General features: G+C 45.5%; 2 protein-coding genes across 2 annotated transcripts in view; both read right to left on the reverse strand.

Annotated features, from left to right (window-relative positions):
• The window catches only part of S100A10 (S100 calcium binding protein A10), an 87,735-nt gene extending 72,900 nt beyond the window's left edge, over positions 1–14,835 (reverse strand). The window contains exon 1 of the mRNA XM_050756220.1: positions 14,832–14,835. The gene's annotated coding sequence lies outside the window, so the exon portion shown is untranslated. The remainder of the gene's footprint in view (positions 1–14,831) is intronic.
• S100A11 (S100 calcium binding protein A11) lies at positions 10,108–14,697 on the reverse strand. Its single transcript, XM_050755858.1, has 3 exons — positions 14,538–14,697; positions 11,254–11,406; positions 10,108–10,429 (listed from the first exon to the last, which is right to left on the reverse strand). The coding sequence occupies exons 1-3, from the start codon at positions 14,538–14,540 to the stop codon at positions 10,268–10,270; spliced, it is 318 nt and encodes a 105-aa protein (XP_050611815.1). The 5' UTR covers positions 14,541–14,697; the 3' UTR covers positions 10,108–10,267.
• Positions 14,836–18,292: the final 3,457 nt, after the last annotated feature.

Below are 18,292 nucleotides of genomic sequence, written 5' to 3' on the forward strand. Positions count from 1 at the left end.
GCGTTCCTTGCTGGAGGCTGTGAGGAGACTGTGTCATTGCATTTTATTTTATTTTATTTTATTTTATTTTTTATTTATTTATTTTTTTTTATTTTTATTTTTTTGAGACGGAGTCTCGCTCTGCCGCCCAGGCTAGAGTGCAGTGGCCAGATCTCAGCTCACTGCAAGCTCCGCCTCCCGGGTTTACGCCATTCTCCTGCCTCAGCCTCCCGAGTAGCTGGGACTACAGGCGCCCGCCACCTCGCCCGGCTAGTTTTTTGTATTTTTTAGTAGAGACGGGGTTTCACCGTGTTAGCCAGGATGGTCTCGATCTCCCGACCTCGTGATCCGCCCGTCTCGGCCTCCCAAAGTGCTGGGATTACAGGCTTGAGCCACCGCACCCGGCCCGTGTCATTGCATTTTCCAGCATGTGGGGTTTGTCCACATTCCTTGACTGGTAGCCCTCCCACCTTCAACAGCAGCCATGGACACTCAAGTTATTGTCACATGGCATCCTTCTGACATGGACTGTCCTTCCTCCCTCTCTCATTTCTATGCACCCTTGTGATGGCACTGGGCTTTCCAGGGTAATCTGCCTGTTACAACATCCTTAACTTAATCACCTCTCCAAAGTCTCTTTGACATGTAAAGTAACACATTCACAGGTTCCAGGGAATAGGATTGGACACCTGTAGTGGAGTTTATTTTTCCTAATGCAGCCACTCACTTCGGTGAACAAATTTCTGCAAGCCCCTCAGTCGGTGCTAGCCCCTCACTTCTGAAAGTCAGTGAGTTGAAAGCAACTCAGTCCAATGAGCAGCTTTGAGTGCCAACCAATCAACACCAGCTCACTTATGTCTGAGCCCTTCACCAGTCTCTGAATCCCACACTTTCCACAAATTCTACATAAATCAGCAGTCCAGTCTGCTCAGAGAGACTTTACACCAGTAGGAGAAGCATAATTGTATTTCTATGTGATTAGGATCTGTTTTTGAGGAGACCAAGTAAGATGGCTCCAGCTGTAGGATGGAACCTCCACAGCCAATCCTGGAGGCCAGGGCAGCACGAGCCTTAGGCCAAGCTCGGATATGGGGTGACCAAAAGTCAGGAACCACCAGTCTCCCCTGGCTAACAACTGGCCCCCAGTCTCCTGGGAACTTGAATATTCCAGGTGCCCCACTTCTCTACAGGGGAGTTCCATGGGGAAGGACCATGCTGTTTTCTTGTGGCCCCTAAGGGCGGTGCACAAGGATTCCCATGGTCCCAGAAGCTGGGAGCAGCAGCGAGGCCAGGCCAGGCCAGATCCAAAGAAAAGCACTCAATTCCCCCATTTAGCTGAAGGTTCAGAGCCAAAGGTTTGTGGGACCCCAGGTGCATCCACTCTGCTGCTGCCTTTCCCTCCTTACCATGTGGTCTTTGCTTCCTGTGAGATTTCTGCAACCAGAAGTCAGCCTATTGGGAAGTAAAAGCCACACCTAAAAACACTAAAGAGACTAGCATTAGTATTGGTGCAATCCTATGGTCTGCAATGGATTACCTAGGATGCAGCTGGTACCTGGGACACCTGGCTAGGGCCTGTCCATAGAAAAGCTACCCCTATGCCCATTTAGACCTAGATGAAGGTTGCAGGGACCTAGCTGCTCACCAAGAGATTGACTCTTACCTGAGTGTCTGGAGCCTCAGTGCTGCAAGTTCTTGGCCTACACCGTGGGGGCGCTGCTCACACCCAGATTCCAGGGCTTTCAGTGGAGTCTCCATAGCTCTAACACTGATTCCTCCTGGTTTGGTGCACCAAGGGCCACCTCCCACAAAGTGGGCAGAGGTAGAAAGTTACCAGATACAAAAGGTAAAAATTGCAAGGCATTGCTGGCTCAATGAGGACAGAGAGTCCTCTCTCTATTATGATTTGGATGTGAAGGGAAGATGTCATAGGTCCTAAACATTGCAGCATGGCCAGCGTGTGCTGCCCAGGACCTGCAGTGCCGTGGTCAAGTGGAAGTTATTTTACTTCAGTAGAGGACAGTGTTCTCTTCTGGCCTTTTCCTCAGTGGCTAGATCTGTATCTCTCTCTCTCTCTCTTTCTCCCCTCTGCCCTCCTGTTCCCTGGCCCCCTTTGTTTTCTCTCTCTGTTCCCACCCTGCTGCCCCCTTCCACCTGCTTTCTCTTCTTCAGCTTTCATCGTTCATCCCCCTCTGCCCACCCATATGCCCCAGGCTAAGGCCCCTGCCCTGTCCTGGGTGAGGAGATGTGTATGATTTTAGGCGTTGCCCTCTAGACGTGTCCATGATGGGGAAACATGGCTCAGCTGCCAGTATAATGGTTTAAAAGAGTGGCCTTTTTGAAGGCTTTTTACATCTCCCATTCTAGGATCCTCTAGGACTTAAAATGTATGGGCCACAGTGGAATTCTTGGTTCCCCAGGACCTTGTGGTGCACGCCTTCTTTCACTGAGCATTCATAGGCTGGCTATTAGGTGCCAGGCCCTGCTCTGGGCTAGGGTCCCCATTGTGAGCAATCCTCAGTTAACTGCCGCACGGAGCCTACCTCTGCAGGCATCAAGAGGGTGGGGCTGTGAACCACATCTACCAGTGCTGAGCATCAAGGACGATGACGGCTGAGAACAGCCTGCTGGATTTGGCTATAAGGTAGGTAAGGACTTGTTTGATTCTGGGGAAAGCAATTTTAGCAATGGGGAGGAGAAAGCGTTGCTGCAGGCAGCTGAGGATGCTTAGTAGTGAGGAAATGAGGAGAACGGTGAGCTAGCATTTATGAAGCAACCTTCGCTTCCTACATGATATTTATACTTTCCCCAACTTTCACATTTGTGTTTCTTCCCTTGCCAGAAGTTAGTCTCTTTATGGACTGGACTTGTAACGTTCCTGAGTCATTGTCTTTGTTTGCATTCCTACCAGAATCCCTAGTGACTCTGCAGATCATGTTTAATGATAATGTTGACACTAAGTCATTGTGAGGATAAAATATGAATCTGCTAACAGAAATGTTTCTCTCGGTGGAGAGAGGTGGGGCCAGGAACTAGGACTACTGCAGCTTCTCTCCGCCCTCACTGTCTAACCTTACCGGCAGCTCGAATCACTCAGAATCCAGTTTGCAGCCAGTGCAGACTTGCCTCTCCCTCCCAGTCTTCTTTCTTGGTGGTGACTGGGAGAGATTTAGGAGATTAATGAGGGCCAAGAAACAAAGCATGAATTATCACGGTTGCTGCACAGGTGTGGTCCTCTCAGTCTCTCTGCCTGAATTCCCAACACACCTCTCACCAGGTTGCTGGATGGTACAATAGGGTCATTGTAAGGTGGGTGTGTGCAGTGAGTCACCGAGGTCTTCCTGAGGTGCAGTGGGGCAGGGAGAGATCTCTTCCCTATCGCTGGAGCTGGGCCACAAACTGGTGGTGGAATGCCCAGCTTCGGGGTCCATTTGCATGGCTGTATATTTCAATTATAGAGTCTCTACTAGGTTCTTTTTTTTTTTCATATACTTTTGTTCTTGTTTTATGCGTTCGATCTATTGCTTTATTTATTTGACCATTTTAAACACACTTATGCTGACATCCTTCCAGATTGCTCTCCCTTTTGTTACCCGGTGCGAAATCTCTAGTCTGTTGTATGTACTTGTCATCCCTCGTGTGCCTGTGAGCCCATTCTAAGTGTATTTATCTCCTGTGGACATCTCCAAATGTCTGGAGGCATCTCCATGAGGTGGCTTTGCATTTGTCTAGGGTTTTATGGCCCTTACAACGCTGGGGTAGTTTTTGGTTAATTTCTTTAATAGTGTGTATTTGTACCCCATGCCTTCTGGGAACACAGGTGCAGTGCTCTGATTTCTCTCAGATGACTTTGCCTCGCCCCAGGGCTCATTCTGTGTCTTAAGAGGTGATGGATTGAGCTTTCCAGTCTCCATCAGTGATAGGGCAGCTCTTTAGTAGCTCTCTCCTTTCACTGAGAGTTCAGTTCTAGTTCTCCACCACGGCCTGGGCCACGTGGCCTCCACTCTGGGGCACTGTGACAGCTATCAGTTCCCTTTGTGCTTCTGGCACCTGAATAATTCTCTTTCTGCCTTTTGATTGACCAAGTATTTTAACTTTTTGAGGGGAAGGGGAAGATTCTATGTTATCCAGCATTATTTGTGGTAGGAAAGGGGCTTTCTATAGCTGCTCCCTGCTAAATCTTGGCAGAAGTCCTACCACTGTGGCCCAAATCTCCATCAAAAGAGATAGATATTTGCTTGATTTTTTTCTTCTTGTTTTTCTTCATTAAAAAATGTATGTTGGATTTGGCTATGATTTCTTGGATATGACACCAAAGGCACAGGCAATGTAAGAAAAAACATGTAAATTGGACTTCGTCAAAACTAAAAACTTTTGTGCATCAAAGGACACTATGAATAGAGTGAAAAGGCAACCCACAGAGTGGTAGAAAATATTTGCAATCACATATCTAATAAGGGCTTAATACCCAGAATATAAAAAGAACTCCTACAACTCAACAAAAAACAAACAACCCAATACAAAATGGGCAAAAGACTCAAATAGACATTTCTCCAAAGAAGATATACAAATGGCCAATAAGCACATTGAAAAATGCTTAACATCACCAATCATTAGGACAATGTGAAAGGAAACCAAAATGAGATACTATTTCACATTCATTAGGATGGCTATTATTGTAGGATGGCTGTAATTGTAGTACACATTAAGTACTAGCAATACAAAGATGCCTTTAATTAGGTCTCTGTTCTTGAACGCAAAGTCAAGACAGAAAAGACAGACAAGTAAAACCACTATAAGTAGAGTGGCAAGTGCTATGATAGAGGCAAGAATGGAGTGCTCTGGAGCATAGAATAAGAGCATTAAAATCAGCTTTGGATAGGGGTCTTAGGAAAGGCCTTCTTGGGGAGATGATAGTTACACTGCTCTACAGGACAAGTAGAAACAGGTGGAAAGGGGGCCAAGGGCTTTCAGGGCAGCAAGAAGAGCGTGTGTCAAAGCACAGAGGCACATCACTGTGACATCAGTTCTAGCCTTGGTTGGCAAGGTGGGCAGGGAGCAGACCACAAAGGCTCTTGAGGGCTCTAGGGGATCCTGTATATTCAGAAGATCCAATGCCTGGTTTTACACATGGGAGCGATACCAGAACATTTGCCTTTAAAAACTTTCTTTGATCACAGGGTGGAGAAAGGAGTGGAAGAGGTTGAACTGGACAGGGAGAAGCTTAAGATAGTTTATTGCAAAATGGTAGCGGTCCTCTTTTCTAAAGGGTAGGGACCTGTAGTTGGTTTGGTTAAGTTAAAAATATTGGTGAAAATGGATATTTATAAAAGGGATATTTAAAATATTTACTTTAACTTAAAACATGTATATTTATCAAAATTTTGCTATATTATCTTTCTTGCATAAATCACACTCACAGTGGATTTTAGTACAATTATTGCTACGGTTTGGATGTGTTCCTTAATTCATTAGCAGCGCAAGAAGGAAAAAATCAGGAGTCGTTAAGTCTCCATGTTATTCCTTTAGCAGGTGCACCCTGTATTAAAAAAAGAAGTATCACTATCCCCAAAAAACAGCGAGCTAGGGAAGAGATGGAAAAATATCAGGCACCCTACTGGTCTGTTTGCTACTTTAACAAAAAATTGGGCCATGCACGGTGGCTCATGCCTGTAATTCCAGCACTCTGGGAGGCCGAGGGGGGTGGATCACGAGGTCAAGAGTTTGAGACCAGCCTGGCCAACATGGTGAAACCCTGTCTCTGAGAATACAAAAATTAGTTGGGCATGGTGGCACATGCCTGTAATCCCAGCTACTCGGGAGGCTGAGGCAGGAGAATCGCTTGAACCTGGGAGGCAGAGGTTGCAGTGAGCCGAAATCACACCACTGCACTCCAGGCTGGGTGATAGAGCAAGACTCCATCTCGGGAAAAAAAAAAAAAAAAAAAAGAAATCACTGGCCATGGCTTTAAGACACCAGGCTAAAGGGAACTAACCAGAAATCCTTTACTTGGGCCCTCAAGTTTTGGTAAGTAAGATCTAATGGTACTAAGCTTCTAATTCAAGATTCAGATCAACAACCCCCTGTGGAGTACCTCCTATAAGCAAAGTGAGTAGTAGAGAGAGACACCAGCAGGAAGGGTTGGTTTGGGGAGGAGATAATGAGCCCAGTGAGGGCACATTGTGTTGGTCCTGTTAGTAATGCCCAGTGGGCATTCACAGTTTGAGTTTGGAGAGAAGATCTAGCTTGAGAAGCAGAGGGAGAGAGAGAGAGAAAGAGAGAGATGAGGGCCTGGGAATGTGCCCATATTAGAGAGACCAGGTAGTGTGATGGTTAATATTAGGTGTCAACTTGATTGGATTGAAGGATGCCTAGATAGCTGGTAAAGTATTGCTTCCGGGTGTTACCATGAGGGTGTTGCCAGAGGACATTCACATTTGAGTCAGTCGACTGGGAGAGGAAGACCCACCCTCAATGTGGGTTGGCATCATCCATTCGGCTGCCAGCGTGGCTAGAACAAAGCGGGACGAAGAAACTGGCTTGCTGAGTCTTGTGGCTTTCATCTTTTTCCCATGCTAGATGCTTCCTTCCTTTCCTCCTGCCCTTGGACATCAGACTCTTTTCTCTCATGCCTCACATCCAACCAAATCCCCAAGCCCATGTGACGCTTCACCCAAATATCCTTTGAATCCATCCCCAGCCACCCACTCTCCTGGCCACCACCACCTCTGATCTGGATACTGCAGCAGCTTCCTAACGCTCATACTCTTTTTGCTTTGCCCTGGCACAGTGTCTGAAACATTACATAGATTCAAATATCCATTGCATGATGCAATGGTCAGGAAGGATGAACAAAGGCTGCTGGGCCAGTGACTAGTAGGGGAAACGTTTCAGTAGAATGCTGAGGGCAAGTGTTAGAACTCAAGGGGTTCAGGACTGAGTGGTAATAAAGCAAATAGAAGCCTTTGGTGTAGACACATACAAAAGCGCAGTAATTTTGACGAAAGGGAAATATTTAAGGCAGCAAATTGAGGGTGTGGAAGTGTTGAGGAGTCTTTTGTTTTACTTTTTTGGTTGCAGAGAGCAGATAATCCTTTAAGGAAGAGTATAAATTTAAGATGATTTAAAATGTAAAGGAATATAACATTCATTACAGGAATTATTAGGGGATCATCGGGAATGTATTTTAAGAATTACAAGTGTGTGTTAGCTATCTATTATTGTGTAACAAATTACTACAAACTTAATCACTCAACACAATTTCGCTGTCTCACAGTTTCTGTGGGTCAAGGGTCTGGGCATGCCTTAACTGGGCTTACAGCCCAGGGTATCTTAGAAAGCTGCAGTCAAGGTGTTGCCCAGGGCTTGGGGTCTCACCTGATGCTCAACTGGGAAAGAATCGCTCCCAAACTCACATAGTTGTTGGCAGGATTCAGTTCCTCGAGGGCTGTTAGCCTGGGAACATTAGCTTGTAATTGGCTGTTGCTCAGGGGCATCCTCAGTTCTTTGCCATGTCAGCCTCTCCAGACTTGCTTCATTAAAACGTACAAGCTGAGAAGGGAATAGAGACCCTGCTGGCAAGATGGAAGACAGTCCTATGTAACCAAATTGTGGAAGTGACATACCATCACTTTTGCTGTATTCTAATGGTTAGAAGCGTGTCATAGGTCCTGCTCACACTCAGGGGGAGGAGATTGCACAAGAATGTAAATATGAGAATGGGGGATTATTGGGGGTTATCTTAGCATTTGCTCACCACAAGCTGTATTGCAAGAATTTAAGAGTAAAGATAGCTCTTAGAATGGGAACACTGACATAATGGGAACCGGAAGAAATTTATGAAGATACCGTCCCACCCCTACATCCTACCTTCTTCCTTCTCATCACTTCACAACCTTTTCAAAGGAGTAGACTACTTTGTACTGCCTTTACTTCCTAATTTGCCCTTTAAAACACCCTCCCCCCAAACGATTTTGATGCAGGTGGATTAGAGACCATGTTTTGGGAAGTTCTTCTCTGCTCATTTTCCCTGGGTAACCTCCAAACTCATGACTTTGGTCTATGTGCAGATGACATACTATTCTATATCTCCAGCTCGGCTCTCTCTTTCTCAAATTCCCAGTTCATCTGTTTAACCTAATATCCCATAGCTAGGATTTTTATTGTTGCAAGTGATAGAAAATTCAATTTAAATTATTTTAAGCAAAAGCAGGGACATATTGACTCATATAGCTGCACAGTCAAGGCACAGCTTTAGCTTTAGCACAGCTTAAGAATTACAACTGTGTGTTAGCTATCTGTTATTGTGTAACAAATTACAACAAACTTAATTACTCAACACAATTTCACTGTCTCACAGTTTCTGTGGGTCAAGGGTCTTAGCGTAGCACTAGGAGTTGGTATCTTTTTAAAATTTCTTGGCTCCGTTTCTCCAATGTTGGCTCCACTCTTAGATCCCTTCCCTGTTGTCTTGAGATGGCTATTGGCATGTCTAAGGCTACAAACTCTCAGATTACAATCCACCGAGAAGGAGGAATAAGCAATTGCCTTTATCCCAGAATTTTCAGCGAAGGTACTGAGATTCCTTTTATTTTGACCAGCTTAGATCACAAGACCACCCTCGGCCAATTGCTGTGTCCAAAGGAATGCAGGGCACTCATTAGTTTCGGCATAGGTGTGTCCTTGACTCTTAGAACTGGGGAAGAACCCTACCCAAACTAAGAACACCAAGAGATGGGGAGTGCAGAGCAGGGCTTGATTCAGGAAGAAGGGGAGATGGATGCTGCAAAAACAAGGAGCAGGCACACACAAGGAACACATCTCAAATACAACATGGTTTGTTTATTTATTTATTTATTTGAGACAGTCTCATTGTGATGCCCAGGCTGGAGTGCAGTGGTGCGATCTTGGCTCACTGCAACCTCCGCCTCCTGGGTTCAAGTGACTCTCCTGCCTCAGCCTCCCAAGTAGCTGGGATTACAGGCGTGAGCCATCGCACCCGGTCCGTTTTTCTTGTAAGGTATAATTTAATTAATTATCCCATAAACCAGTAAAATATGGGTGTGAAGAGATAGTTTTTATCTTTATGAAAGTCAAATTGAATTCTTTTCAAAGACTTGATGATTCAAATGTGCTGAAGATAATTGCAGTTGCTGCAGGTATAGCTGAGACAACTGTAAACGGCTGAGGCAGTGGCTCACCCTAAGGCGCTGGCCTTCATTTTGGAATGTCAGAGCCAAAAATGACCTCAGATGTGGTCTAATCCATTTCACTGAATTTATGAAGGAATAAACCATGATCTAGAGAAATTTTTGCCAATTAGTTAAAACTCATATAAATGGATAAGGAATCAGAAGTTTTCGGGAAACACATCAGTTCTTCCCTGTGCTTCTTAGGAATAATTGCACATTGCACAAACCTGCCCCTTTCTCTCTCCTCTAATCTGTCATGTTTAACCCTGGGTCAGTCTTCTTACCTTCTTTCTGGGCTCTCTTTCCCTGCTGCTTTATCAGAGGGTTTAGAAAATTAAAACTAGTGTTAACACTAGCTTAAGCCAAACATGAAGACCTTGGCAACACGAGCCTCCTTTCTATTCCACAAACAACCCAGATCCTTCTCATCTTTGGAGGACCTCTGCCCTTCCCATTCCTTCTCTTTAAATGCCTTCTCCTTCTTTTCAAATGTTTGCTCTTTCTAGTTCTTCTTATCTCAGCACAAATAGCATGTCCTCAGAATAGTGCCCTCTCATTGTCCCCATGAATCTGTAACATAATTGTAATCTGCCCTTCCTAGGATTTATTATACTCTGATAGTCCTTTGTTTATTTAGTCATTGTTCTCTCCTCCTGTAACTAGAAGTTACACTCAGTGAAGGCAGGACCTTGTCTGTCTTGCTGGTTGTATTCTCAGGATCTGACAGTGCCAACAGGGGTAGCAGTGAGTAAACAATGACAATAAGTGACATCTCTCCATCAGTCAACAATTTAGAAATGAATCTGGCTGTACTATTAGTCATGATTATGTATACACCCAAGATGCATTTTTCTTATTTACTATGCAGCTTCTATCAATCTAATTTATATTCCTCCCACTTTCCACCCTCCCATGCACAAATTCACCAACTCTCCAGTTCATGTTTTAAAAAAGTGACATTGTTTTATTACTATTGGCAGGTGGGGCCTGCATGAGGTGGTTGGTATGCTGGGCTCAGAGGATGTGTGGGCTATGGAGATGATGACAGAAAGGCTGGAAGGAAGGGGATGCGTTTGAAGGCCAGGCCCAGGGGGTCCTCAGATCCGCTTCTGGGAAGGGACAGCCTTGAGGAAGGAGTCATGGCAAGCCATAGCTAGGCCACCAATCAGATTCAGAAATTCTGAGAAATCTAGCTGTCCATCACTGTTGGTATCCAGTCTCTTCATCATGCGGTCAAGGACGCCGGGGTCCTTCTGGTTCTGCAGAGATGATAATAATTATACCTTTATATTGCATCTTCTAAGGTGCTTTCAAATATGCTGCCACATTTTATTCTCACAGGAGTATAAGGTACAGGATAGGGATTATTAATATTCCCATTTTCCAGATGCAGAAACAGACTAAAAGAGGTGAAGTGACCTGCCTAAGGGGCAGACCTGGGGCTTGGACCAAAGGTTTTCCCACTCCTTGTCCAGGGCTCTTTCTATGACATTAGGGGCTATTCAGTTTTGTAAAGCCAGCGGAACACTTCTTTCAAGTGTTGCATGCAACTCCAATAGATAAACTGCATAAAAGTGCAACGGGTCCAGGTGGAAAAAGGCCACAGGCCCTGCCTAATCACTCTCATCCTCCACTTGCCCAAGCTGCCAACGCAGATACACACTTAGAGCCACTGGTTACATATGGCTATTTACATTTACATTTAAATTAACTAATTTAGAAAGTCAGTCTGTTAGTCACACTAGCCACATTTCAAGTGCTCAGTGGGCACATGTGGCTGGTGGCTACCATACTGGATAGAGCAGATATAGAATGTATTTCCACCACTGCAGAAAGTTCTATTGGACAGGGCTGCCCTAGAACCTTTGGGGTGTAAGAATAAAATTTGAAAACAATTCCATTATGTCATATACCATTTCATATATCTCTCTTCCTAAATGGAAAAACTCCTGGCTTAGAGTGAGTTAAAATGAAGCAAGAGTGTGGGGCGTCAGTTGCTGGTCTTTCATTCCTGGCCATTCTGTCAGGGTCTCGTTTCATGTTGTGGGTATTTTGGGGAAGTGGGGGAGACAGGGACCAGTACCTTTGTGAAGGCAGCCAGTTCTGTATTCATGAAGCTTAGGAACTCCGTCTTGGAGAGAGTGTAGTTATAACCATCCTTTCCGGCATACTTCTGGAAAACAGCAATCAGGGACTCGATGCACCGCTCAGTTTCTGTAGGGCTAGAGACTTTTGCCTTTGGAGAAAAAAAAAGTAGGGCTCAGACAAGGGAAGATGTCAAGGGCTGGATACTGCAGAAAACTCCACGGAATCTTATTTCAGGTCAAAGCAGTTTCCCAAAAGAGTGAGTCATTTTTTTCAGGGGGCTGAGGGGTTCAAGACAACCACAAAAAGTCACACTCTGTGACCTTCCGTCCTACCCCCTCCACATGTTTATTCCAGGTGAAATATATGGAGGGTAAATGTGGGGCATTGTCGGCATGTTTAAAAGCAGTAGACTGCCTAGATGAGAGTGAGGGTGACAAGGTTTACTCATACTTTTAGAATGTGTGGATAAATACATGTGTAACTCTATATCCACAAATCCATATGCACACCAAGCACTGTCTATAGGTTAATAATTTCCAACTTTCCAAGAGTGTATGGAGGCTTTTGTGATTAATGAAATGTCAGTTCTTTTTAAAGAAATACCAAATTCCTGGGACTCACACATTTCCTTAGAGAAAACTAAAAGCATAGCTATCATTGTGTATGCAGTGGGAGAGAGAACTTTTTAGATGTTTGAAAATGGCTTTCATATTTAAGAGTTAGGAATCATTAATCTTAGATGTAAGAAAACGGACAGGAGAAGGGAATGGATATGACAGAGCCAGCCCTGGAATCTGGGCCTCTCAGTCCGGTTCTGCAGTCCTTAGCCTTGCAGGCTTCCACTTCCTGGTGAGAAATAGTGACAGAGAAGGTGGAGCTTCTCTGGAGGTCACTCCAAACCAGGAAGCTCTCAGGTTGTTGCTTACACAGCATCTACAATGTAAGATATTTAAATCTTGTACTGGGCTCATCTTTCCTCACAGCAGAATTTTTCAGGGAAATTCTACAGGGCCCAGTCATCCGGTTATTCCAGCAGGGACTTGGGGTCCCAAAAGTGAGGAGCTGTTGGGCTCCCTCTGGTGGATAGAAGCCGCAATTACAGACTTCCTGGGAAACCGGCCTGACCACACCCTTCCTCTGAGACTTCACCTCCCAGCATTAACAATGATTTATGTTTGGATGGTGACATTTGCAATTTAGCATTTAGCCTTTCGTTTGTTCTTAGGATGGACTTCCTGGAGCTCAGAGCTACAGGGTTTCTCACTCCGTAATTCACACGAGCTAAGAACTGATCTGAGCCCTTAGCTACACAGCTGCAGATTGATCCCTCCTTCCTGTACAGCCTTTATGCTACAGAGATCCTAGCTGAGATCCTGCCTCCCATTGCATCTTACAGCATTAGAACCCCTGAACCCTAACAGTGGTGGACTTTTACCCAAGAATCACATGGTTGGAGGATGACTATTTTTGTTTTGCCCTAAATTGAACTTTTCCTGAAGAAAAAAGAAAAGTGTTGGTAGGTTCAGGGGCCTTTAGGGGAGAAACAAAATACCACAGCCTAGAAACAGATGTGTTTGTTCTGTTACAACATGCCCTTTATATCAGGCCTAAAATCTCCCTGTCTTACTAAGGTATCAGATGACAGGAAGGAGGCTGGCTGGCAGGCCACACCAGGCTGAGGAGCGTGGGCTTTGTCACCTTTCTCTGGAACTACAGATTCTCCCCCTGCCCCTTTTCCTTCCAGAATGCAGACAGTTTTGCTTTTCCAGTTTCACAGTGCCTTTCTGTTACACATTTTTCTCTCCTTAACATCAGTCTTGATGTAATTTAGAGATTACCTTCTTTTGAAAACTGTTGCTGTTGCTATCAGCCACAAGAAAATTAAAACCTCTTTGCATTTCCTCCCAGAGGTAATTCTCCAAAGTGAAAGAAAGAAATACAATTATCAAATTACTAAAATGTAATGGCATAATCTTTAGAGCTCCAGGGCACTTTGGAGATGGGTCCTGAGGACGCCCAGAGACCGAAAAGCTCTGCCCAGGGTGGAGCCGTGGCTGAAGGAGAGAACAGGTGCTCGCCACACCTCATGGCACTCTTGGAGTCTTATTTGGTGGGGATGGCGATAGCAAGGAGCAAACATTATGATAAACGGATACTGTGAAATAATTTTTAAAATGCATGCTAAGCGCTCAACATTTGAGGAAAGAATAAAAAAATACAATGAAAAGGAAGTAGCAATTTTAAAAACCTCAACTATTGTCTTCTCATTCTTAACCAACACCCTCCGGAGCTTTCTGTCCCTGCTGTAGCAGGACTGCAACCCCAGACAGTATGGAAGGGAATGGGCGTGGCTGTGTTCCAGTACTTCATTTATAGACGCTGAAGTTTGATTTCCACATAATTTTCACATGTCAGAAAGTATTTTTCTTCTTTTGATTTCTTTCAACCATTTACAAACGTAAATTTTATTCTTAGCTTGTGGGTAGAACAGAAAACCCGACTTGGCCCGCAGGCCAAAGTTTGCTGGCTCTCTTCACTAAGGAGAGGTAAAGAAAGAGATTTTGGAGGTGTAATTATGGAAAATACGAGTTCAACCGGGAGATGAAAGGAGATAAGAAGAGAAAAATAAGTTACGGAGTGAGTCCCTAAAAAGATGGTGGGGTAAAAGGAAGAGGAAGGAGAGGGCTCAGCTGGGACCGGGTTCCTCCCACATTCTTGGCCGCAGTGCTGCCGGCGGCGACGGGCTAAAGTTTCAGTCCCGTTGGGTCTTGGCCGTCGGCCGGCTGCTTACTGAAACTTTGATTTTTCCTGGGACTAGACGACCAAGTTCTAAAATGTCCCTTTTCTGGTCTACAGAAATAACTAGTGACCCTTCGCAGCTTTCCAGCCCCTTGCCTTCAACTTGCTCCTAGGCGTCCCTGGGCTCCCGGGAGAGCACGGGCGAGGGGCTGCAGGCACGGACCCAGGACTGGTCCCCGCCCCCGCGCGGTGAGCTGCCAGCACTTCCTCTTTCCCAGCCCCGGGCCTTGTCGTGACTGGGAAGGCTAAAGAACCTCCGCTGCTACCCTAGGCTGTCACCACAGGGATGATTTTAGGGCTTCTTCCTTCCATCCCTTCTTCCCTTAGTTCCATCCCACGAGGCTGATTTTTCCTGCAGTTTCCTGCCACGTCCACACATAAGTCAAAGATAAAGTCGGCTGGGAAGTATGTGTGTGTTTTTTAAAATTCTTTTTCTTTTCATGTACGAAGAAGACGAAGAAGAAGAAAAGCGAGGCTTACCATGTTGGAGCTGAGCGAGGCGCGGGAGGCTGTGGCTGGGAGCGGCGCTGAGAGCTCTGTGCGCGCGGCGTGCGGGTCTGCAACCTCTCCCCGACCCACGCCCTTCCCGGCCCAGCCTTGCCCAGGCCTTAGTCAGACAGCCTCCGCGCCCGCCCCGCCCCGCCTCCCCGGCTGGGCCTGGGACGGCGGCCTCCGCTAACCACAGAACTGCGCTTTAAGAATCAAACCCACCGTCCTCTCCAGAGATTTAAGCAGTCTCACTCTCCCTCCTTTCCCTCTTTTCCCTCCTCTTTCCCCCCGGCCCTCTCCACCCCGTCCTGTGAATCTTGAAGATTTTTGACTTTGTAGATTTACAAGTTTTGCACAGTAGTCTTCAGGAAGTCTGTCCATGTCCGTGGGTCTTTCATGAGCTCATTCTGGGCATTTAGGTTAGATAGGCAGAAAGGTCTCTTAAAAACAATAGTGGGCCGGGCGCGGTGGCTCAGGCCTGTAATCCCAGCACTTTGGGAGGCCGAGGCGGGCGGATCACGAGGTCAGGAGATGGAGACCATCCTGGCTAACACGTTGAAACCCCGTCTCTACTAAAAATACAAAAAATTAGCCAGGCGTGGTGGCGGGCGCCTGTAGTCCCAGCTATTCGGGAGGCTGAGGCAAGAGAATGGCGTGAACCCGGGAGGCGGAGCTTGCAGTGAGCTGGAGCTTGCAGTGAGCCGAGATAGCGCCTCTGCACTCCAGCCTGGGCGGCAGAGCGAGACTCCGTCTCAACAAACAAACAACAAACAACAAAAAACAAAAGCAAGAGCATTAGGACAGAGTGTGGGTCAGAATTGTAGACAAGTTTGTAGGAGTTGGGGCTGTCTATTGCTCCACAGGGAAGATATTTAAGAAGATATTTAACAGTAAACAGTGGTGAGTATTGCCAAATCAATTGCCATGGGATTATTGTCAAGGGACGACTGCCACCCCTCTCTCTCAAACTTTTCTGTAAACTGAGGACAGCCGCAAAGACAAAATCCAAAAACCAAACTACTGCACTTAAAAATTGATCCGTGCTAGTAAGGCATTTATCTGTGTGCAGTTTGCAACTAAATTGGGAGTTGTATTAATAATCAAAAGCCCTGCGTTCCAGTCTTGTGTCTGTTACTTCATTGCAATACTTTTGACAAGACTTGTCACTCCTTTGAGCTTCTATTTCCTTATGTGTAATAGGTCTTGAGATAGGCCTTTCCTGTTTCATAAGATTGTTAGGACTGTCAAGTAAAGTGAGGGCTTAGAAAGGTCTCCAAAAACTGCAGAGTAGATTCGAATGAAAGATAATGGGCTGTAGGCGTTGTGTGAACTGCTTCCCCGCACCTGCTCTCACAGGTGCCCTGAGCACATGAGACAAATCTCCATCTCAGTTCTCAGCTACTCCAGACCCACATTTTCAGTTACTTGTTTATGAATCCACTTGAGAGTCCCACTTGCACTTCAGACTCAACGGTTCAAGAATAACTAATTTTCCCCAAACCTGTTTTTCTCTTCTTCTTTGCTAAGGGTACTATCACTCTACCATTTTCCCTGCTTGAGAGCATTGGAGCCACTGAGTCTAAATGCCTTTTTGACTCACAATTTTTTTCAAGTGCCAGGTAATAGACTTCAAACCTTTGGTGGTGGTGGGTGTTACGTGAGTGGCTGCTGGGGTTCCTTAATACCTTAAAGTTATACGTAAATTTTCTGCATAAGAGAAATTTTTCTGGTGAAGAATCCATATCTTTCATCTGATTCTCAGAAACATTTATGATCCCAAAATATTAAGGAATCATTTGTCTAAATTACTCCATCACTCAATCATGGGGCCTTTCACACCACAGTTCTTTTCTTTTTTTTCTTTTTTGAGATGTTGTTTCGCTCTTGTTGCCCAGGTGGGTGGCTGGAGTGCAATGGTGTGATCTCAGCTCAATGCAGCCTCTGCCTCCCGGGTTCAAGCAATTCTCCTGCCTCAGCCTCCTGAGTGGCTGGAATTACAGGTGTGTGCCACCACACCCTGCTAATTTTTTGTGTATTTTTAGTAGAGACGGGTTTTATCATGTTGGTCATGCTGGTCTGGAACTCCTGACCTCGTGATCTGCCTGCCTTGGCCTCCCAAAGTGCTTGGATTACAGGTGAGAGCCACCATGCCCAGCCACTACAGTTCTTTTTAAGAGAAAATGCCTCACTTACAGCCTCTGCTCAAGGGGCAGCCCAGGTGGCCAAGTTTTGCATGATTTGACACACTGTGACCCTGTTAGAGTGGATTGGGTTGAGGTTAGCTCTGGACACCAGCACTGCCCATCTATAGGATGGCCAGTAGTAGATGTTTCATGACATAACACGGAAAGATGAACTAAGGCCGAAAAGCTTCTTGTTCTTGGGAAGCTGAAATTAGAAGCACATAGAGAATTAGGCATTTAGAAGAGCCGAAGCTGAATATTTGCATAGACAGAACATGAAGTCATGGCAAATAAAAATTATGGAGAAGACATCATGAGTAAGTGGAAGCTATGAAATTTGGAAGAAATACACAGAGGGGAATGTAAGCCAATTGCTAACTGTAAATTAAAGAAAAAGCTACTTGGGTGTTCGCTGAGTTGTGAAAACGGTGAACCACTGGGAGTGAAGAGCCTGCAGTCTGACTTCATTAGCGTTTTTGTTCTTCCTAAACCTAGTTGTTAGTTCTTCTTATTTTCTCTATGACATTTGTTCTTTCAATAACTCTTCAGCCCCATGAAGTAGCTTAAATGAAACCAAAGAAAAAAGCTAGGTCAGGTGCGGTGGCTCACGCCTGTAATCCCAGCACTTTGGGAGGCTGAGGCGGGAGGATCACGAGGTCAGGAGATTGAGACCATTCTGGCTAACAGGGTGAAAACCCGTCTCTACTAAAAAATACAAAAAATTAGCCGGGCGTGGTGGCGGGCGCCTGTAGTCCCAGCTAATCGGGAGGCTGAGGCAGGAGAATGGCGTGAACCCGGGAGGCAGAACTTGCAGTGAGCTGAGATAGCACCACTGCACTCCAGCGCCTGGGCGACAGAGAGAGACTCCGTTTCAAAAAAAAAAAAAAAAAAAGAAAAGAAAAAGAAAAGAAAAGAAAAAATGCTAAACCAAATAAGTATGACTTGTCCAGAGCCAGGTTGGGGGATCAGCCCCACCGAGTTAGGGCTGCCTGCCTGACAGCTGCTCCCCAGGGTCATGCTGAAAGGGATTCATTTCTAGGTTACCAGTCAAAGGAGGGAGAGTTCAGGAAAGGTAGCAGGCAAGGTAGATTTGACAAAGTAGGCAAACAATGAATCGAACTGAAGGGCTGGAGCCGGCAAGGAGCTGAGGATGAGTGAGAGCTGGTAAACTGACAGCAAGAGACAAAAATGATATACAGATGAGTAAAAGGGCTGCTCAGGAAATAAAGGTAGGAACTTCCATGCCTCAAGGTAATTCTTATGTGCAATTTGATCTCTGTGTAGCATTGGGTTCATTCTGAAATGGACACAGTAAAATGTGACAAACCCAATAGCAAGGGTGTGACAAAGATTCAATGACAATGCCAGGAAAGAAATGACAGGTTAACTCCGGGAGTACAAGGAAAGTGTCCTAGAAAAGTGCTGCTTGAGGTGGGTATTGAAGGGTAAATAAGGATTCACCAGGTGGATGAACATGGTAGTGAAAATAGGTGAACTCAGGCAGCATAGCACAGTATTTACAGCCACAGACTGCCACGAGACTGGGGTTTAAATTCCAGTCAC

The sequence above is a fragment of the Macaca thibetana genome, chromosome 1 (assembly GCF_024542745.1).
Source record: "Macaca thibetana thibetana isolate TM-01 chromosome 1, ASM2454274v1, whole genome shotgun sequence".
In the NCBI taxonomy this organism is placed as follows: domain Eukaryota; kingdom Metazoa; phylum Chordata; class Mammalia; order Primates; family Cercopithecidae; genus Macaca; species Macaca thibetana.

Bases quoted from the DNA above. Each gene is read 5' to 3' on its own strand.
- S100A11 (XM_050755858.1), bottom strand. The intron at 10,430-11,253 runs GTACTGGTCCCT...TCATCTCTGCAG, and splicing joins AACTGGCTGCCTTCACAAAG to AACCAGAAGGACCCCGGCGT.